The sequence below is a fragment of the Pelobates fuscus genome, chromosome 6 (assembly GCF_036172605.1).
Source record: "Pelobates fuscus isolate aPelFus1 chromosome 6, aPelFus1.pri, whole genome shotgun sequence".
In the NCBI taxonomy this organism is placed as follows: domain Eukaryota; kingdom Metazoa; phylum Chordata; class Amphibia; order Anura; family Pelobatidae; genus Pelobates; species Pelobates fuscus.
Genome location: NC_086322.1, coordinates 283,264,052 through 283,287,893, shown reverse-complemented (window position 1 = coordinate 283,287,893; position 23,842 = coordinate 283,264,052). Strand labels below are relative to the sequence as shown.

The window sequence follows — 23,842 nt, the reverse complement described above, 5'->3', positions numbered from 1 at the left end:
CCATAATGCTGGCAAAGCATCATGGGAGGTGTAGTCCCAAACATCTGGAGTGGTGCCAAAGGTTGCCTATGCCTGGTCTACATCTTGATGTCACCTATCATTCCGACGTTCTAATGTGGAGCACTCTGGGTGCCTCTTATACCCAGAATGGAGTGTGTCGTGTTATGGAGCCTTTGTGACTTGTCAAACTTGCGACATTGGTTGCGTTGCATTTCAGATGCTAACCAATAGAACGCTGTTTGAGTTTTTATATTTATACACTGACCAAACCTTTAAAACTACTGACTGGTAAATTGAATAACATTGATTATATCGTTACAAAGGCACCTGTCAAGGGGTGGGATATATTAGACAGCAATATTCAGTTCTTGAATTTTGGTTGTAACCAGGAATAATGGGCAAGCGGAAAGATCTGAGTGATTTTGACAAGGGCCAAATAGTGATGGCTAGAATACTGTGTCAGGTCATCTCCAAAACAGCAAATCTTGTGTGGTGTTCCGGGTATGCCGTGGGTCGTACCTACCAAAAGTGGTGCCAGGAAGGACAAAAGATGTTACTTTGACTTACCACCTACCTAGAGATTGTTGCAGACCACATAGGATAATGCACCCTGCCACACTGAAAAAAATGTTAAGGAATTGTTTGAGTAACATGACAAAGAGTTCAAGGTGTTGCTTTGGCAAATCTAGTTCATCATTAAGAAGAGCTTTTTGAGCATCAGCTCTGAAGAAACATAGATCGCTCCTATCAGAGGCGGCTCTAGACTTTGAGGCCTTAGGCGACACTCAAACATAAGGCCCCACTAACACCAAAAGTGAAAAAATAAAATAATAGGGTTGCATTTTATGTGACATGATTAGAGACATTAATTGACAGGATAAGTGTGGCAGGGTTGGGGAAGAGTGTGACAGAGTGAGAGAAGGTGAGTGTGACAGAATTAGGGGGGTTAATTTGACTGGGTGAGTGTGGCAGAGCGAGGTGAGTTTGGAGGGGTGAGATTAACAAGATTAGGAGTGGTTAATGTGAGTGTGGATGCATAAAGGGGCTGTAAAAGTGTGGGGGGGGGGGTGACAGTGCGTGTGTGGAGAGGCTTACTGTGTGAGACTATGGTAAAACTACATTATGGGGGGTGACAGTGTGTGGGGGGCATGACAGTATGTGTGAGGGAAGGTGACAGTGTGTGTGAGGGGGTGATACTGTGTGAGAAGTGGGGGTGATAGTGTGTGGGACAGTGGGTTGATACTGTGAGGAAGGGGGGTTATACTGTGAGGAGGGGGGTTGATACTGTGAGGGAGGGGGTAATACTGTGGGGGGATACTGGGAGGGGAGTGATGGGGTAAGGAGGGATTCTAGGAGGGAGGGGGTTAATGCAGTAGGGGAATACTGGGAGGGAGAGGGTTTATGCTGTGGGGGGAATACTGGGAGGGAGAGGGTTAATGCTGTGAGGGGGGAATACTGGGAGGGAGAGGGCTAACGCTGGGGTGGGGTGAATACTGGGAGGGAGGAAGGGGTGATTAAATACCTTGTTTCTCTCCCTGGTGGTCCAGTGGGCTCCCTGGTGGTCCTTTGGCCATGGCCGCCTGTCTTCAGCTCCACAGCGTGCAGAGCTGCAGACCATGTATCTGGCGAGATCCAGTCAGAGCGTTGCCGTGGCAAAGCATTCGTTTAGCGGAGATCTTAAAGATGAATTATCTCACCCATGAAGGCAGGACAAGCCGAGGAAACTGGCATGGCGTGGGAAAGAAGGTGCCTAAAAACACCTCTCTCATGATCGGAGGGGTGCAGGTTCCTAAACAGACACAAGAAGACACACTCTCTGACACACACACACTGACAGACACGCGCACACACACTGATGGAGAGACACGCACACACACACTGACGGAGAGACGCCCGCACACACACTGACAGGGAGACAGACAGACACACACACACACAAGTACTGACATGGAGACATACACACAGACACACACATACTGACAGAGAGAGAGAGACACACACGCACATACTGACAGAGGCACACACACACACATACTGACAGAGAGACACACACACACACATATTGACAGAGAGAGAGAGAAACACAGACACGCATACACACTTTCCATTTTTATTTTCATCCACCCAGCCTCCCTACCTTTGGGAGAGCTGAGTGGACTTTTCCTGGGGTCCAGTGGGCTGCTCGCTCATCCTGTGTGTGAGGGAGCAGTGATCTTCAAGCGGCTCCTCTCTGCTCCCTGTATTGATGCCGGGAGCCAGAATGACGTCATATTCCGGCTCCCAGCATCATTAAACAGCCCAAGGGAGCAGAGGGGAGCCGCTTAAAAATCACTGCTCCCTCACACGCTGCCCCAGCCAACCACAGGGAGCACGCTGCCCCGGGTGGCCGCCTCCATGATACCTGAGTCGGCTGTCCACGCTCCTCAGGGCAGCCGCCTGCACGCTGCTCCGGGCGACTGGCCGGCTCCATTGTTCCCCCATCCTGCCTTTTAGCTAAAGGGCTTTAAATCCCAGGCGCTAGGGTAAAATTTCTAGTCGCAATGGCGACCTGGTGCCTGGGATCTGTCGAGCCCTGTTTTAGCATATCACAATGGTGGGTCCTGTAATTACATTGTAGCACAAATCAGCAGAACAAGTTATACAATGTATTGAGTTTATTAAGGTAGGTTTGCAGTGCAGGTGCATATACTACATCCCCAGAATCAATGATTGGCATCAGAATTTGCTGTAAAATCTTTTCCTTTACTGTAGGGCTTAGGTAGGATTTGTAAATGCCGGTACCGAGAGACGCAATTAATGAGGTTGTGGTTGTTTAAAGAATATGCTCCTTGTATTGGAGTCTTGGAAAGCCAAGGAAAGACTTTGTATGTGGCTTTATGGGTTATACTGTCGTATTTTGATTATATGATTGCTTACGTGAGTCACATAACCAGTGGTAACGATCACATGATGCAATAGGGTTGGTGAGCGTAAGAGATCCAGCACACACACATTACATACAACCAGCACACACATTACATACAGCGAGTCTATTACATACAGCCAGTCCATTACATACAACCAGCACACACACATTACATACAGCCAGTCCATTACATACAACCAGCACACACACACATTACATATAGCCAGTCCATTACATACAACCAGCACACACACACATTACATATAGCCAGTCCATTACATACAACCAGCACACACACATTACATATAGCCAGTCCGTTACATACAACCAGCACACACACATTACATATAGCCAGTCCGTTACATACAACCAGCACACACACATTACATTTAACCAGTCCATTACATACAACCAGCACACACACATTACATATAGCCAGTCCGTTACATACAACCAGCACACACACATTACATATAGCCAGTCCATTACATACAACCAGCACACACACATTACATTTAAACAGTCCATTACATACAACCAGCACACACACATTACATACAACCAGCACACACACATTACATACAGCCAGTCCATTACATACAACCAGCACACACACATTACATTTAACCAGTCCATTACATACAACCAGCACACACACATTACATACAGCCAGTCCATTACATACAACCAGCACACACACATTACATACAGCCAGTCCATTACATACAACCAGCACACACACATTACATATAGCCAGTCCATTACATACAACCAGCACACACACATTACATATAGCCAGTCCATTACATACAACCAGCACACACACATTACATACAGCCAGTCCATTACATACAACCAGCACACACACATTACATACAGCCAGTCCATTACATACAACCAGCACACACACATTACATATAGCCAGTCCATTACATACAACCAGCACACACACATTACATATAGCCAGTCCATTACATACAACCAGCACACACACATTACATACAGCCAGTCCATTACATACAACCAGCACACACACATTACATATAGCCAGTCCATTACATACAACAAGCACACACACATTACATATAGCCAGTCCATTACATTTAACCAGCGAGTCCATTACATACAACCAGCGAGTCCATTGCATACAAACAGCACAAACACATGACACACAGCCAGCCCATTACATACAACCAGCACACACCAGACAAGCACACACTACGGGGGAAGACAGAGGGCGAAACATTGAACTCCATGTTTTTGTAAATTAAATCCGAATGGAAACACAGAGTCAAAAATATCCAGTTGTGACGATAGCGGAGTTGTAGTATTTTCCAGATCAGCCATGTTGCCCTCTGATTTTCCGTTCAGATTTAACCAGCTTTCCTCTGCAAAGGATCTTCTGCAATGTCATTATTTCAACAATAACTACAATAATTACAATCGCAGGGTTATGGGGACTAGGAAATTGCATGCAGACCACTTCAATGAGCTGAAGTGGTCTGGGTGCTTATTGTGTCCCTTTAAAGATAAGGGGCTATTGAAGGACATGCATTGAGAAAGGGGATAACCCGAAACGTTTGTACCTTATGTCCTTGAGAATAAATCTTTTCAATTGTTTGCACTGCCCTTCATTTTTTTTCTATTTTTGTGAATTAAAGATAGGGGGCTAAGAAGAGACCATGGGGAGCATGCAAGGGTGCTTGGTGGGTGAGTAGCGACACACAAACAAATGTAAAAATGGGGGCGAGTTGTTTGGTCATTTACACTAAAAGGGGGGATATTGCCATATCTAATAAAGTGTTTAATTTAATATTGTTGGATACGTATTACAAATGAGTTAATATTTTGGCTAAACTTTTAAAATGATTATTTGCAAAGTGTTAACATAACAGATATAACGAAAATATTACAACATTAAAATATTGTCAGCATTTTCGTTGTTGATCCAAAAATATCAAATCAGTAGGAAAACATTTTCCAACAAAATATTAAAATCAGGGCCAAAGTGGCTACTGAGTGCATTTTAATATCTAGCCTATTCCTTTTTGTTTTCATATTTCTCTTAGAATAGATAGATTCTGAGTGTAAAGTGGCCTTTGTTATTGCAGACACAGCAAGTCGTTCCTAACTCAACAAACAATGTAATATGTTCTGCAATAGATAACACAACCTCACCACTTTCTTGCCGCGCTAATTAGAAGGAATACAATTGGTGTCTGATGCTGTGTTTTTTGTTTTTTTTGACAGGTGTCACTGTGAATTTGTATTTGTTCGTGTGTTGTCTACAAAAGTATTGAGTTCATGTTGATGCCTTCCCTAATTGCAGTTAAAGTGCAGCTCGAAATTTTATCGGAGACGTGGGGGGGGGGATTGAATGTATTTTTGGCGCGGTCTTTATGGCTTGACATTCTTTAAATTAGGTTTTGTTTGCTCGCAGGACTTGATGACTTTTTTTTTATTTCCCCCCCCTCTTTCTTTTTCGCATGACTGGCACAGATTTCTGGATTGTTTATACATTCCAGTGAGCTAGCCTGAGGAAAGCAGTATACATCTTGAAAGCTTGTCAAATATGTGCTAAATTAACTTAATGCTAATTCAATCCTGGATTTCCTTTCCCAGTTATTTATAGGTCATCACAGCAATGGCTGGTATAAAAAGTGGACCATTTGCTCATCTCCTCCCCCTCTTTACCTCCATTGCTGAGATATGTAGATATATTAATTTTTTTAAAACATTTTGTTCAAGATAGTAGTGCCATTTATCTATTTTTTTTATTCATACCGGTTTATTTATACCGTTTATTTTACCGGTATGCTTACCTTGCCTATGGATATACTTTTCGTGTTTTGTTTATATGATCGCTCACGTGAGTCACGTGGCCAGGGGTAACGATCACATGATGCAATTACAATACTCCTCTGAGGTCACATGATTGAGGCCTGTTCCGGGTGGAATGTTATAATTTTTACTGAGATATATCCTTCTGAGATCTAGCCCATTAACTTGTGTCCTCTGTACTGGACATTTCGTTCACATGCATCTCCTTTTATTCCTTTGAGCTACTCTATCAATCCCTGCTGTATTGTAAAGAGGACATCCTGGGCTTTCCAGTGATACGTCATGTAATAGGCTGGGATGCTGGGAACGTCCTCTTTCTTTTCATCAAATATAGGTGGCTTATTGGAAGACCATTTTTCTTTGGTTCCCAGGAGGATACGCCTGCACCGCTAGTACAGTGGGTGGTGTTGATCTGTAGATCTCCCCAGGTGGCCCTCCCAGTGGCACTTCACTTTAAAACTGATTGTGTTCCATTACAATTTGCTACATCTTTACTTATAACATAAAGTGTAATGTTCCTTTAATGTTTTGATATCACAGTTGTAGTAAACAGATGTAATTATCACGAGTGACCTGCTCTTGTCCTCTGTTTGCTCCCACATTGCTAACTCACATATTTTCATGGGCCGCACTATTTATCTGGAATACCTACCTCATCCTATTAAACCTTCCCCAAATTGAGCATAACATGGCTGCAGAATTCCAGTAATATCTTGGTTCAAAACTGCTGAATAAGCTATCCAAATGGTCTAGATGTTTGTTTTTTGAGCTTTGAATCATGTTTTCCTGTAGTAGGTAACAGAGAGGCGGTTTAAAGAATACTCCAGATCTCAGCTTGCTAAACTGAATTATGTGTGTAGAGCGTATCTTCTGTTTTCATTTTATAAAAAGTACAGATTTCAATATAAATTGGCACTTTTACAAATTAACCTTGTTACACCTCCCTGGCTGTCAATCAGACCACTGGTCCTGTTACTTCCTGGTTTGGTTAACTCAGTGGAGAGCACCTGCTTGGCAAAGATTTCTCATTGTGCAACATTGGGAAGTCTGTGATTGGTCATAGTTTGAAGGGGAGGGCTTACAAAGGCTGCAGACAAGAGTATTGCAGCTTTTGCAAGTTGTTTTTAGATATATCCCCAAATGAAATTTTTATTTGGACAGTGGAGTGTCCCTTTATGTTACAGAAGGCTGGGTATAGGATGTCTAATGTTTGGACAAGATGTAGCCAAAAGAGATATTGCATGATAGTGCTTTTTCTTCCTACTGTAGCTGGCTTTACAAATATAAATAAGAGAACACGTGGTATGAAGGGAATTGCTTTATACAAATGTGTTAGCATCTTGCGATTGCTAATGGGAGGCAGCAAATCATATACTTAGGCCTTTCATAAAAGAAGGTATGTGGGGGGTGTTTAATCAATATTGTTATGGAAGTAGAATACTATTTGTTGTAAAAAGGAGTATTTTGTTGTATGTAAAAGGAGTGATTGTATTCAGCATTTAAACATTGCAGGGTAACCAGCTTGCCTCCTTTGTGTAATGTGTGAGTATTTGAACATGGATTGTCAGGAGAGTTAGACACACAAATGGTGGTGTTTATGGATCAAACAGCACAGAGAGGAGCTCATTTTAATTAATTAATTTATTTAATATCAAATTTATTTTGCATGTAGACTGTCAAGCGTATTGTCAGAAGCCATTATAATGTTTTTGGTTTTAACTTTGTGGCAGCCAGAGCATAAATAGTGTTGCAGTTCTGAGTGGTATTGGATAGAGTTGGCCTGAACCATTATGGCCGCTCTTTGATAGTCATATAAACCAGGGACTCACAGGCCTCCTAGTTTCGATGGGATTGATACATCGATTAGATATTCTCAGTTGTGTATTTGGATAAATGCATTTTGTAATGTCCCATTGAGCTGAGATAAATAATGTGGAGATTGGTATTGGTAGAGTTCTACGAAATTGCAATATTTTTTTTAACAAAACCATGCTTTAAATGCCACTATAATTCCAAACAAGGAGAGGTGGGCAGCTGTGGATGTCTATATAGGTTGACTTTCCAATGGACAAAAAGTTCTGCTTAAAAAGCGTAGTTGGTCAATGTGTACCCATTTATGTAGAACTAAATCGGTTTAGCGGCACTTGGCACTTGGTTGTATAATCACCCGCAGTGATTTATCTTTGGAAACTTTTACTTAACTGGTTTGATTATATGTTTCATATTTCCTATGGAATGTTGTGCTTCCGTTACAGCTTGTCATCTGTGCTAGAATTGACGCGTTTATTATAGCTTCTGTTTCTTATTCTTCCACTGGCACTTCTGTTATTGCGAACTAATGTGCTATATGACTTTGTATTCAAGAAAAGCCAAATGATTTAAAAAAAAAAAAAAAAACTTGGTTGGGGTTTAAGTGAATTGAGCCCTAACATGTTAGTGAGATTTCCCTCCTATCAAAGTAGTAGTGTTCTTCAACAGAACACCTCAAGCACTGTAATGATGCTCTCAACCAATGACCTAGCCCTGCAGAAGACCTAACAGAAGTTTCTGCTTTGCGGTCTCCAGCTTTACGGCATTAGTAGTGGAGTGGAGGATCCTGGCAGATTCCAGGCAAGAAGTCAAAAAAGGGTTGACTCTTTATAATGGGGGTTGCCAGGGCACTGGTAAGCTGTAGTGGTTATGATGTTTGAAGCATTCCTTTTAAGAACTAATATTACTGCTAGTGGGTATTGCTAGTGTGGCAGACCATCCGGTCACCCAGGACTGGTACATGTCTTCCAACCGCCACCTCCCTCTAAAAAGAACTATAATCACCACATTTTACTTCTCCAGCCCCAAAGCCCATTCCAGCGGCCCAGGAGTCATCATATACACGTAAGGAGACTCAATGAGCACCTGACTGCGAGCAACCTACAAACCGGTATAATTTGTCTAGGGAGCTCTTGGTCCAGAGTCACCAAACAGGACACTATTTAGAGGGGTGATAGAGGAGGTAGCAAGGCATTGAATGAGCTCAGCCTTGTCCTGTTTCATTTGTGATTATAAAAGATTAGTGAATTTTTGAAGGAGGGTAGAGAATATAGGGACATAATGGGCAGGATGCATGATAGAGGTTAATGTGCATGCATTGCCAGTTACATTTTTATTTTAATTTTATTTATTTTTTTAAAACTCTTTCTGCGTCTAATGACATCCCAAGCATTGGGTTATTTTGTATAATTGAACAGTGTGTAGTGAAGTTATCGCTTTCTGGTATTGTACAATTTGATTTAAAATAAATAAATAGAGCTTCTAATGGCAGCAATGCCTGAGCCCATTAATGAGTTGCTAAAAGAAGATGCATTCATTTTATTAATCATTTTTGGTAACTTAGGCCTCTATTTGAATATTTTAGAAAACCTATTTTTTTTAATTTTTTTTTTAATATTAAAATATCAAAAACATATCCTAATAAAAAAAAAATTCTAAATAATAAATCATTTGAAAAGCTAATCCAATTTTTTTTTAATCGGCTAGAAGCCCTATGGAACCACAATTAATTGAGGAAATCTGACACTGGTTAGTTTATAGAGTTCATCAAATACCAAATTGGGGGGCGTGGTTACGGCGCCGACTGAGATGGCCGCATAGAGGGTGAGCTCTGCTCCGTCCGACCCCAACAAAGCCTTGCAAAGCGACACACATAAGCCACATGGGTCGCACTAAACGCCCGGACCAACCCCAGACCCCCAGGAATCAACAGCAGGGGCCTTTGGACGGGTTTCTGCTCCCGCAACAGGGCGCAAGCGGAGAGGGGGAAGGCCCCAAGATGGCGCCGACAACCCCCACGGGGACAGACAGCACAGCCCTCGCAAGAATCGAGGACAGGCTGAAGAGCCTAACGGACTCTATGGCCACTAAGGACGACATGAAAGCCCTTACCTCCACTATACAGGAGACCTTTCGAGCTGAGATAGCGGGACTCCGAGCGGAAGTCTCATCCCATGCGGATCGCATTGCCCGCACGGAGGAGGCCGTTGAGGCCCTCACGACGCATCAAGTGTCCGCAGATACCGCAATAGCCCGTCAGGGTACAATGCTGCTCTCGATGAGAAGACACCTTGAAGACCTGGATAACAGGGGCAGGAGGTGCAATATTCGCGTTAGGGGAGTCCCTGAGACTGAAGGTACAGCAGAAAATGTTATCGATATCCTTACTGAACTATTCCAGACCATCCTGCAGCCAACCTCCCCAGAACATATCGAATTTGAGAGGGCACACAGGGCTACTAGGCCTAGATCTGTAGAGGATGGGCCGAGAGACCTCATATGCTGTCTCCACTCCTTCCCCGTTAAAGACACCATTATGAGGAAGGCCAGGGAGAGACCAACATGGCCTTATAGAGGCACGCAAGTCACACTTTATAATGATCTCTCCCCGATCACCCTAGAGGCCCGGCGGGCCCTCCGCCCTGTGACTACTGCATTGAGGGAACGTGACATCGCCTACAAATGGGGGTTCCCCTTCGCCCTCATGGCCAGACATCGCAATGGATGGACTTCTATCCGGTGGCCCGAAGATGTTCCTCGATTCATGGGAGACCTAGGCCTTCCCCCTCCTGCTGTAACTAACTGGATCCTGGGCCCGGCGGCTCCCCCGACGAGACCACCGAGACCGTCTTGGAGAAGAGAAGCCCGATCCCCTTCCACCCAGCCTTCCAGACGGCACCACAACCCGACTTCTCCGGAAGAGTAAGACCTGCTTCACTCTCCTTGGACCCTGGTCCTGAGCCGTATCCTGACACTGCTCCCGAACCCCTCGTACAGCTATTGATTCCAGCCTCCCAGCTAACCTGGATCTCCTCGAGGTGGGATCTAATTACAGGTACATTGGGCCACCTTTCTCTTTTGGGGGGGGGGGATTTGGGATGCCCATGGGATAGAGATCCAGACCCCGGGGCTTATCTCAACCTGACGGAGGTCTACTGGCACCGCTCCTTACGGGGGCTTTCCTGCTGTTATATCCGGAGCGAAACCTCTTCATTGGGACTGGGGCACGCTGTTTTGGGAGGGGGGACCCCGGGGGGGACTCAGCTCCACAGCTACACCCCATGGAATATGGACAGCACCCTGAGAGGACTGGCTCTCATGCCACCACGTAGATATCTTTCCGCCTTCTTTGTGTTGTATAGTTTCCACTTGCTTACAAATGTTATGGATGCGGGGTGTGGGGTGGGGGGTGTATGGGGGACATCGTACATGATCTTAGTTCTATCTCTCACATCACCCGGTTACGAATGTGCTCCCATCACCTGGTGACGAAATGCTGATAGATGGGGATGATACGGCTAACACGTGTACACTGGTAAATACTTTCGGGAGTGGGTGGTGGGGTGGTGGGCATAGGGGGAATGTTGTATGACTCCTGCCGTGACTCCCCCCCTCGCCCGGATAACGCTTGTTGCTGGAGGGGGGTGGGGTGACATGGTGGCGGAAGTGCGACACGGGCTATGTATAGTACCCTATGACCTCTGGCCCCCATACTGCCACATAGATATGATTTTTTGTTAATAACGTTCTCCATCTACTCACTCATATGTATTTGCAAAATGTTTTAAGGTGCGGGGCGCGGGGTGGGGGACAGCAAGGGGGTTGTTTTACACGTTCCCTGCAATGTTGTTATCTCTGCTTGGATGTTACAGGTTCGCCGGTAAGGTTATAGGTGAGGTTATAGTGTTATCGGGACCCCTCCTTCCCCCCCACTCACGACCCATACACGATGCCAGCCAATCTGATGCCCAGCACCCCTCCCCCCTCGCCCCCCCTCCCCCCCTTTTTGTTTTTTGAAGAGCCATCTCGGGGGACCTATATTACTATGTTGATCCATGTCTAGGCTTATACCTTATGTTTTGCTCCCCTACACATACCGTTATCGCATTGCTTTATTAAGATCCTAACACCGTGCACTGTTGGGATTGGCATCTGCTCAATCGTATGCTAAACCCGTCAGATAGACGGACCCATTATGCCAGCTGGATAAAATGTTTGTGATTGCGTTACTTGGGATGTCACTGAGACCTCCCCCCCCCCCCCCCCACCGTCCTGTGATATGTGACACATGACTACAATTTGTATTGGGGTTATGAGAGGTCCACGGGGGCTGGGAATGGTCACGCTCACGGGCATTCGGCCTCCTCAATCTGGCCCTACGCCGCTAGGAAGCATAGACGTCCCCATTGATTATGCTCAGACACACTTAACTCAATGCTTGCAGATAGGGGCCGGGCAGGGCGGAAGATCCCTTCACCTGTTAGACCTACCCTCTTGGGCGGAGCCTGATCCGCGCTTCCCACACTATACACTCATGCTACAAGTTGAGCAGCTAGGCTGTGGTCCCCCCCCTTCCTGGGCAGGTACCGGAACGAGGCACCACTAGCACTAGTTGCAGCACGAGACCTACTATCCATATATCTATCTTTTACTGAAAGACTGCATTAGACACTAAAATCCCCCTTTTCCTATGATTAGCCCTAAACGGGCGCCATCCTCCTGGGATCCGGAACCTGGTCTTGACTACTTGACCCTACTCCGTCTGTCTCCCACCCCTCCATCCTTTGCCTCTTTCCTCTCTCTCCTCCCCCCCCCCCCTATCTCCCCCGGCTTGCGTCAAGGCGACGAACTCAGCTGCTGCACCCCCCTGGGAATACGACTTAGCCCAGATACAGAGGTGTCTCTGGCTATTAACCATAATATATGACGAAAATGGCCTACCGCGAATCACCTATTAAGATCCTCACACAAAACTGTAGAGGCCTTAACATACCCGAACGAAGGTCGCACCTTCTGAGGGAACTAAAGAAAAAACACATATCAGTTGCCATGATTCAGGAAACCCACTTCAAGTCGGGCGCGGCGCCCACACTTCAAAATAGACACTACCCACATAACTTCTTCTCCAACCACCCGACGGCCCATAAGGCAGGCACGGCTATCATCCTGGCTGCTGAACTCGAGTTCAAGGAACTTGAATGTGCCCAAGACTCCCAAGGACGATACCTTTTCATCAAAGGGATTGTTGCTGATAAGATATATACCTTTGCTAACATTTATGCCCCTAATCGGCAGCAAGCTCCCTTCCTTCGAAACGCCCTACATCTACTGGAAGACTTCATGGATGGTATTCTAGTTCTGGGGGGGGACTTCAATGTACCCTTAGACCCATTCCTGGACTCCTCATCGGGGCATAGTTGCGTCCCACAGACCAGCTTACGATCTATCCGTAGATCTCTGGAGGAGCTTCGGTTGGCCGACTGTTGGAGGACACTCCACCCGTCGGACAAAGAATACACCTACTACTCTGTCCTCCACAACCGTTACTCGTGAATAGACTACCTTTTCATCGCACAAGAAGGTCTTACCCGCCTGCTTAGATCCGAGATGGACCCCGCCACATGGTCGGACCACGGTTCGGTTTGGATAGAATTGGAGTCCCCCCTGTTCCGCCCCTCATCATGGACATGGAGACTCAACGAGGCACTCCTACTAGACCCCACCGTGAAGGACCAGATAAGGCAGGACCTAGAACACTACTTCAGGGAGAACGATACTCCTGACACTTCTCCAATATCCGTATGGGAAGCCCACAAAAGTGTCATCAGGGGGGTACTTATACGCATCGCCTCGCATAAACGAAAGGCAAATATGATCGAAATGGCAGACCTATACCAGAAGATATCATCACTAGAAGGTCAACATAAACGCTCACAGCTACACAGCGTTTATGGGGAACTGATGGAACACAGAAGGAGACTTAAGGAGCTCATTACTAAAAAACACCTTCGTACCATACAACGTACAAAGGGATTTTATTATGCCCATGCCAATAAAGGGGGGAAATACCTAGCAAGGCTGTTGAAAGGCCCCATGCCTCGCACGCAAATACGGAAACTACGTTTAGCATCGAACGAATTGTCCTCTTTCCCGCAAAAGATAGCCGACGAATTCAGAACATTCTATCAAAATCTCTATAACCTACGCCCACCCCAACAAGGAGTACAAGATGGAAACCACGCTAGGCGCATAACGGAATACTTGTCCACCACGATCACCAACATGATAAACCAAGACCCAGCGAACGCACTTGACGCTCCGCTCAGTGTGGAAGAGCTAGCGGCGGCCCTCAAAACGTCCAAGCCAGGCAAAGCCCCGGGACCGGATGGCTTCTCGTCCGGATATTATAAAGGATTCTCTAACCTTTTGTTGCCTTGGCTGACGAAGGCGATCAATGCGGTAGGCGAGGGTGGGAACCTGGGTGCGGAGTCCTTAGCAGCTACCATCACAGTTATGCTTAAACCAGGAAAGGACCCACTACTATGCGGCAGTTACCGCCCCATCTCTCTGCTGAACGTTGATACCAAGCTGTTTACAAAGGTCATGGCGAGCAGATTGAATCACCTTCTGCCGGACCTAATCCATGTGGACCAAACGGGCTTCATCCCGGGACGAGAAGCGAGAGACAGTACCCTTCGCCTGTTCTCCATCCAACAACACGCCAGAATGACCAAAACACGACTATTACTTCTTTCAACAGATGCGGAGAAAGCATTTGATAGGGTTGACTGGAAATACATGCTGGCAACATTACAACGGATGGGATGTGGGCAGAGATTCCTGACCTGGATATCGGCACTATACAGCAATCCGCACGCTACCGTGAGAGTCAACGGGTCCACGACCGCGGATTTCGCGATCAATAATGGCACGCGACAAGGTTGCCCACTTTCCCCCCTTCTGTTCGCAATGTCATTAGAACCATTACTCCAGGCGATCCGCATGAACCCGGACATCCAAGGGTACACATGGCAGACTACAGACCACAAGGTAGCCGCATACGCGGATGACCTTTTGTTTTTCATACAAAATCCCAGGACGACTCTTCCTAATCTCCTCTCAGAATTTGACAAATTCGGCCGCATCTCAGGCTTCAAACTTAACCTCTCAAAATGCGAAGTCCTGAACATTACAATTCCTACAGAAGAATATATCTCCCTGGGCCAGCAATTCCCCTTCACATGGTGCCATAGCAGAATGAAATACCTGGGAGTCTGGGTAACCACGGCCCCGGAGGACTCCTACAGATTCAACTTTGACCCCCTCCTCAAATCTGTCATAATAGACCTGAAAAGGTGGTCTCATCCTCATCTAACATGGCACGGCAGGATAGCCGTGATCAAAATGAATATCTTGCCAAGGATCCTTTACCTCATGCAGACGATTCCGCTGGCTATCCCAAGCACTTTTTTCTCCTCCCTAAAAACGGCTATCATCAAGTTTGTGTGGCGCGGAGGACGTTCCAGGATCCGACATGATATACTATGCCGTCCAAGGCCCCATGGAGGGCTTGCACTCCCAGACATCAAGAAATACCATCAAGCTACGATTATGCAACGGATTCTGGACTGGCACCTTAGACCTGTGAAAAAACAATGGGTCACATTAGACAGGGGACTAGCGGGACCGTCGCTTGAGGTGGAGGTTTGGGGGAACCCAAAGGGACGGACGCCCAACGAGGAAGAAGGAAGCCCGATTCGACAGACGTTACTTGGTTGGAAGTCGCTGAGGAGTGCGAGCCACGTCTCACCCTCCCCTAGCCCCATGATTCCACTCACGCACAACACGGAGGTTGCTGGAGGTATACCATCGGGTGCATGGCCCATTTTGAGCGATAGGGAATATATCCCCATCTACCAGGTCCTTGACGGGGGCAAATTACGTGATTTCACCTCTCTCATGGGTACACACCCCGGGACACCTATCGCGGTACTTAGGTACCTGCAGTTGCAACACTACTATAACTCAATTCCACACAGGGATCGTTTACACCGAGATCTCACCTGGTTTGAGGGCCTCTGCGACCGAGGCGAGCAACTAGAGCACGCAATCTCGACATTATACCAACACTTGCTAATAGGAGACTCGACCCAGGCCACCACTTTTCAACGCCAATGGGAAACCCAACTCGGAAAGACACTAACCCCAGCACAGTGGGACACGGCCTTACTCTGGCAACAGAAAAGCTCTATGAGCTCGTTTTATCAGGAGGTTAATTACAAACTGATTTCCTCCTGGTACAGGACCCCGACCGTGCTCCACCGGATCTATCCATCGATCACCTCACTGTGCTGGAGATGCCAGGTGGACCGCGGATCGCTTATGCATATCTGGTGGGACTGCAGGGATATCGTCCCATATTGGGCGATGATTAAAGACGCTGTTTCCGACATACTGGGAGACATTCCGGAATGGACCGCGGAACTAGCCCTACTCCACATATCGACACTATCTATCCGGACATACAAACGATCCATACTACGCCACCTACTTAACGCCGCCAAAGCAAATATCCCAGCACATTGGAAACAATGCGATCCGCCTACTAAGAAGGAATGGATCCGAAGGGTCGAAGATATATATGAGGCGGAAGGCATGCAGGCCTCCTTGACAGGCCGTGAAACGAAACATCTGGAAATGTGGCTCCCATGGTTCACATACATCACTCGATATAGACAATCGGACACCACTCCCGCAACCTCTAGTGGAGCGGCAATAGCTGTGGGACCCGCATGACGCAACCGGACCCCCTCCTACTTATCCTCACCTACCCCTTCCCCCTTTCCCTCCTTTTTTATCTCCATCTATCCCCTTCTCGCCCTCTTTCCATCCCCACAAGATTCGGACCGGGAGACTGAGACCAGGAGGTCATAAACCAGACTTTAAGGGATATAAAAATACTCATACAGCACACTACACCTTTAGGAAACGTATACTCTTAACTCTCGCAGGGCTCGGATACACCCCCGTACTCTGGGAACACGAGCTATACTAAGTGACACGCATTACCCCGACTTACCCTGAGATGTAGAAAGACTCAGGCCCACAGCACACGACGCTAACCATGTAGACATGAACCACACTCAAAACTGAGCCTATACGGATAAACAGACCGCCACCTGGTCATATGCACCAACGTGAGCTTGCTACGCTATCAATGAGGACAATAGGTCAACTACATACTGGGACACTCGCGTATCACAGGCTCTGCTGGGAGGGTTGGGAAGGGAAACCGTAATCAGACCCGCTTATAACATGGAGATGGAGGTGCGCACCATGGGTACACCCAATTAGATTCTCGACTATGGTTACCCCTACCCTCCAGGGACCATCCTGAGAGCCTAACGCTGTCCCGGGAACCCACAGTAGAAAGGGCTTGTCGGGACACCTATTGGTCTGATCCTTCGACATCCCAATCTAACGCTTTCACCCTGTCTTGTACCTCTGGCATAGCCTACACCGCATATGTTTATGATAAGCTGCCAGATTACTGTGCCCGATAATGATACGCAACAGTTAACGACATATCATTGTATTGTATGATACTTCCAGCTTACCCTGAAAATGTCATCCTGTATGTTACCTCTCTCCCGTGAACCATGTTATTGTACTATTCATCTCACACTTAAGATATTCTCTCTTCATACGGAGCCCTGCGAGCCTCCAAGCTGACACTAATGCTGAGACCTCTGCATCTTAACTTACTGTTTGCCTTACAGTTGATAGAAACCTGCGAGTTTCACCTGTTTAATTATCCTGCTTGTCGTATATAACATATGATTGCTTAATAAAAAAATTTACAAAAAAAAAAAAAACAAATACCAAATTGGTAGAGTTTTATGTGCTGCCCCTGAATTCATATATTCCAAATGGGTATATTTACTTAACACGAAATAGTTTCGAACTGAGAAAGGAATCACAAAAACTTTAGGAAACAATAGCTAGTAGAAAAAAGCTTCTTCTCAAACCCTGTTGGACTTTCATCTTGGGTATTTTAGCTGCTGCTTTGCAATTTGTTATTCAGTTCACCGCAGTTTAGGTGTTTTGTAAATAAACCAGTTTATGTTCCAAAATCTAGTACACTATATTCTTGCTATATTCCGTTTGTCACTCAGTATAATTATCTTCTAACCTGCCGTTCCATATGGAGGTAGGTATTAGGGATCAACCGATTATTGATCTGGCTAATATTCTGAATTTTTAGTAATATCGGTATCGGCCTATCAAGATACCGATATTGCCGATAATGCAGACCAGGGCCGCCATCAGGGCATGACAGCCGAGATGGTTGTCATGTGCCTGGGGGACCAGGGGGGCCCGCAGCACACTCTTACTTCCCTTCCCAGCTGCTCCCATTAGCTTCCCTGTCTAAATCTCACGAGTCCCGTGGCCGTTAGAGCGTTGCCACAGGTTACCATGGCAATGCGGCACACAGGCCACGAGAGTTAGACAGGGGAGCTGCTGGGAAGTGAAGTAAGAGTGTTGCTGGGCCCTGTCTGCAGGTCAATGCCACCGGACCACCGGGGAATGCGATCTCCCCCTTCCTTGGCCAGGTAAGAGCAGGGAGGGGGGACTAAAACAAAATGTTAATTTTTTTTATATTTAAAACATTTCACACACATTACATACCTACACAAACACTCACTGCATTTACTATACACACACTACAAAAACACACACACTACACAAACACACACACTCTGCATTCGTTATATACACACTATACAAACACACTGCATTCACTATACACACACTGCTTACACACTATGCATTCATTATATACACACTACACAAACACACACTGAATTCACTATACACACACTACACACACACTGTGCATTCACTATACACACACTACACAAACACACACTCTGCATTCATTATATACACACACTGCATTCACTATACACATACTACACAAACACACACACTGCATCCACTTCACAGATGCACACACTGCATTCATTAATCAAATACTCTCACTGCATCCACTACACACACATATATTCTTGAAAACTTAAAACATTCTGACTGGCGTGCATATTTTGTGCATTTACCTTATAAAAAAAAAAGATTTGTAAATAAATAAATAATAAACATGTTCAGTTAACAGTAGATTTGTGTTGAAATAGATGGTTTATTTATTCAAAACGGTAAATGTACAGAATATCGGTAAGCTATCGGCCTGAAAGTTCACAGATTATCTTATCGGCTCTAAAAAAAAATCAATATCAGTCGATCCCTAGTAGGTATCTATAACTTCCGTGGCATGATAGGTAGGTAACATTATCTGTTTTATGCACTAAATACCGAAATATGAGCTCAATAATTGTTTTCGGTAGAGGGCTTGGTTTTTCTATGATTAGGAAATTTAGTTGTATAACCTTAAATGAACACTGTAAAAAGGTGTTCTTACTCCTCTTATTACCAGCGCCACACTGGTGTCACTGCAGATGACCCCACCTGGCTCCGCCGATATGGTTGAGATCATCAAAGTTGACAATCTCAGACAATCCAATGCTTTCCCATAAGAATGCATTGAGAAGCTATTGCGCACGCTCAGTAAAATGACGCTCTGCGCCAGTCTGCATCTCCTCATATAATCAATGCATCTCTGTGGGGAGTGTTCAGTGTCTCCATGCAGGGCGTGCAGAAGCTGAACGCCAGTTCTGAACACTGTTCTGCACTGGACTTTGAGGCACCTTGTGACAAGGTGTCCCCATATTGTAGACTTTGTTGCCACTATTACACTTAAAGCACAAACTGTACCTGGATACCCCGTTCAGGAGTTAACTTGCCTGGCCTCCCCATGAGTTCTATTCACGGTTCCCCTGGTTCAGTACCTTCCCTCTCCCAAATGCAGCTGAACGCTCGCTCCCTGGCAGTCATTCGTGCGTAAAGCCTTGCGAATAGTCTTCAGTGGGATCTTTACACCGTGTAATGACCCCTTTACCAACGTGCCAGGAGTGCTTTTTGGAGGGAAGGTACCTAAAGGGGAGGGGAACAGTCGCTCCCTGAGAGCTCGGAGGAATATTATGTACTTTGTACAACGGAGCCCCCAACAGTTGACCGGCCAGAGCACCCATCACTCTGGAACTCTTTTGGGCATGCACCACGTGTGCGGCCTGTCAAATCTTTCCCCCGGTGGCATTTGGTCATTTCTCCATGGATCCGGGTGCTATTTGGACAGATTGGGTGCTCGGAGACCAGCTTTCCGGGGGCATATAAAATGTGGGGGCTCAGTACTGTCTTATGTGTATTTTCAGGAGTTTTTTTTGTGTTAAACACTCTGTGTCTGGGAGAGAATTGGTTTACGGTTATCAACTCCATTTTCTCCCAGACACAGACGCCTGGGCGGGTTTAAGTTTCCAAGAACGAAAGACCCCATGCTGGGGGTCTGTGTATAAATTCTGTGTTCCTTGCCTGAATAAACCAGATCTACTCCCAACATTAAGTCTTGACTAATGTATGGGGGGAAAGCTATACCAGCTATATTCGCTACTGCATCTGGAAGGAACTATAATACTACGGGAAAGGAAATCCTTGGGGTCGATATTCTGCCACACACCTCTAGTCGCCGCCTGAGTGACGTCTGGAGGTGTTACTAGACAACAATGTAAAGGCAGTGAAAAGACACTCTAAAAGGCCTGCAGGGACAGGCTATAGCCAACAAAATCACTACATTAAGCTATGGTTGTTTTGGTGACTATAGGGTCCCTTTAAATAAGTATAGTTCAAGCAGAAAATACGTGTGCCATCTTAGCAATGTGCCTAGAGTCTTTAAGCAGCATTCGTGTTTGTGACTCCGTGCGCATTATATATATGAACATATATAAAAATGTATATATGTTACCGAATAATAGTTTATTGGATGGTAAATATACCTGTGATTTATATTTCAGTGGGATGTGTAAAACCCCCAGGAAAGATTTGCATGTCACGCAGAACTTTAGCTGACAAGAGCTCCGGGATGCAGGTGTGTAAATCTTGATGGTCCATTCTGCAGATAATTTGGCATCAATTCAATAAAATTCAGCTTAGTTAAGTATTCTATGTTATTGAATCTGTCTATGTAGCAATATGATGTAAGGATTTGCCAAACAGTTGTTTAATGGTTAATTGCTATGGTTCAGTTCAAACTCTTTTGAGAGGCAAGAATATAACTTTAGGTACTTTTTAAATCCCATTATAGAATAAAATAACATTGACTGAAGATCAGAGGAAACTCAGGAACCCAGGACCACTATCCATGTGTTATAGGACCATTGAGTTGCAGTAAAAAGCTTAAAGTGTGAGGGGGGACGGGGAAGTTTTTTTTTTCAGGGGGGAGAGGGGGATTCCCAGTGGGTCTCCATGTATCCAAGCCAGTGGACAGGAACATTTTTATGCAAGAGTATGTGGTGCAGCAGAAGATCCAAGTGTTTCATTCAGATATCTTTAAAGGGACACTATAGTCACCAGAACAACTACAGCTTAAATGAACACTATAGGGTCAGGAACACAAACATGTATTCTTAAAGTATGTATACCCTAAACTGTAAAAACACCATCTGCCCCCTCTCCCTTTGCCCCTAAAAACATAGTAAAATCTTACTTTTACTCCAGTCTGCTGCTGCTGGCTTTGACATAAAGTCAGACCATATAAAATGGAGAAAAGGGAACAATACAATTACCATAACTTTTCAATGAATAATGAAGTGACTGTATCAAATTAGTGTTTAAAGTATATTTTCAAGCCCTTCTCATCCTTGTTATTAACATACTAGTGGATTGGACCTTACAGAAAATATAGACCATTATTTCTTGAAACAGTCCTCAAGGACCACAGACAGACCACATCTAATTTATATCTCCCGGTTCCAAATATCTAAGACCTTTGAAAAGTTTTTTTGAAAAGCACTGGCAGAGAGAATTTTATAGGTCTTATATGCTGTCTACTGTATATAAGAAATATGTTAAATAAAATTGTATCTAATAGAATGTTGCTAAATAAACAAGGGTTCTAGCCAATAAATAGAATGTTGATTGCCAAATGTACAAAATAAAAGACTTTTATTGTATTTTTTTTGTGTCTTGAAGGAGGAACTGGCAACATGAGCTGGAGTTTCTTGACGCGCCTTTTAGAGGAAATACACAATCACTCTACCTTCGTAGGCAAGATATGGTTGACAGTATTAATAGTCTTCCGCATTGTTCTCACAGTGGTAGGAGGGGAATCCATTTACTATGATGAACAAGCCAAGTTTGTGTGCAACACGGAGCAGCCAGGTTGTGAAAATGTCTGTTATGATGCATTTGCTCCTCTTTCCCATGTCCGTTTTTGGGTATTCCAAATCATCCTGGTTGCCACACCATCTCTCTTGTATCTGGGCTATGCTGTACATAAAATTGCAAGGACAGAGGAGCGCAGTGAGTATGATAGGAGGTCAAAACTACGACATTTCCCTCTTCGGTGGAGGCAACATCGAGGTCTAGAAGAAGCAGAAGACGACAATGAGGAAGACCCTATTATGTACCCTGAAAATGAGATGGAAAGCGAAAGAGGAAACAGGGAAGTGAATCGCAACAAAGTCAAACATGATGGACGTCGACGTATCCGTGCAGATGGGTTAATGAGAATTTATGTCTTACAGCTTCTGTTCAGAACAGTTTTTGAAGTAGGGTTCCTGGCTGGGCAATTTTTCCTTTATGGGTTTGAAGTTATTCCCAGATACGAGTGCATTACAAAACCTTGCCCGCACAAAGTGGACTGCTTCATATCCAGGCCCACCGAAAAAACAATCTTTCTCTTAATCATGTACGGTGTGAGCTGCCTCTGCCTGCTTCTGAATGTATGGGAAATGCTCCACCTTGGCTTTGGGACCATACGTGATGTCCTCAATAACCGTAGAAAGGAGGTTGATGATTCCTCCACATATAATTACCCTTTCACGTGGAACACGCCATCAGCTCCTCCTGGATACAATACCACTTTGAAACCAGAACAAATACAGTACACAGAACTCACGAATGCCAAAATGGCATATAAGCAGAACAGAGCCAACATTGCTCAGGAGCAGCAATATGGCAGCAGAGAGAACAATATCCCAGTTAATCTAGAGAACCTACAACGGGAAATACGTTTGGCTCAGGAACGACTTGAAATGGCCGTGCAGGTCTACAATAGCCAGAGCAACCCACCTATCACCAAAGAGAAAAAAATCAAGAAGGGTTCAAACAAAAGCAGCGTTAGCAGCCGATCCGGAGATGGAAAGACCTCCGTGTGGATTTAATCACACCATCACCCCTCAGGTAGCTGCTATTTGTCTCAAGGAGGAACTGTGGCAGAGGATTAACTCCACTTGTTATTAATATTTTGGTTTGGTTAATGTTTAAGAGACAGATCGCAATGGTTGGAGCTTTCAATATGTTTAAAAGAAGAGGTTGGATTTGGACTCTGCAGAACATTAGCATGTATCCAGTTGGTTAATAGCCCTGCAGTTTATCAGACATTTCTTCCTATCTTTGTCGAGTCCACAAAGCATTAGTACGACAATCCTCGCTATATGCAAGTTTTTTATGATTCCATTTTCTGTCATGTTTATTGTATTCCAGGACAGAGGGGACTTTTTCAGCATACCCTCTTTATTTGTTATTTAAGAATTGTCATCCCAGGCTAAAAATGATCCTTTATACATTTGTTTTGCAGCTCAGGAGTCTTTTTATAAATTACTACCTTAACCGTTCTGTTGCCAAAGGAGGCATCCAACAGCTTCTGCACCTAAAACCTCACTGGTGAGGAGATTGAAGGGTTTAAAGTGCCTTGTTTTGTTACTCTGCCAAGAGCTATTTTTTTTTTTTCCAATCGTTTTCTTATTTTTTTTATTTTTTTCAATGTTTTTAGTTTTTTTCTGCTGCAGACAGACTGTCAAGTGTTTTCCTTTTTGTACTGGTGCTCAGGTTAATTAGAGACTTTGACAGCAATTTTTGTTACATTATCAGTGGCAAAACGGAGCCGGTGCTTCCGACTTATCATATACAAGCCTGGTGAAGAGATCGCAAATACAAATTCCAATTGCCAGCAAATTATTGACTTGTTCGGCAGCAAATAAAACAGTCTTTGGTTCTTTGTAAATTTCTGTCTAATTATTTTTCCACAGACCATCGTTAGAGGTACACTTACTTAGAAATGTTACTCATAGAAATGTCATTTTGGATCCATGTTGCTCTTATTTATTAAACAAGAGC

The 23,842-nt window shown here is 44.9% G+C and overlaps 1 protein-coding gene across 3 annotated transcripts in view; it reads left to right on the top strand.

Annotated features, from left to right (window-relative positions):
- GJC1 (gap junction protein gamma 1) overlaps positions 1-23,500 on the top strand; it is a 49,476-nt gene extending 25,976 nt beyond the window's left edge. For all 3 annotated transcript variants that reach the window (XM_063459324.1, XM_063459323.1, XM_063459322.1), the window contains 2 exons: positions 20,518-20,591; positions 21,695-23,500. In XM_063459324.1, the coding sequence (XP_063315394.1) occupies positions 21,709-22,887 (1,179 nt within the window). In that variant the 5' untranslated portion in view covers positions 20,518-20,591; positions 21,695-21,708 and the 3' untranslated portion in view covers positions 22,888-23,500. The remainder of the gene's footprint in view (positions 1-20,517; positions 20,592-21,694) is intronic.
- Positions 23,501-23,842: the final 342 nt, after the last annotated feature.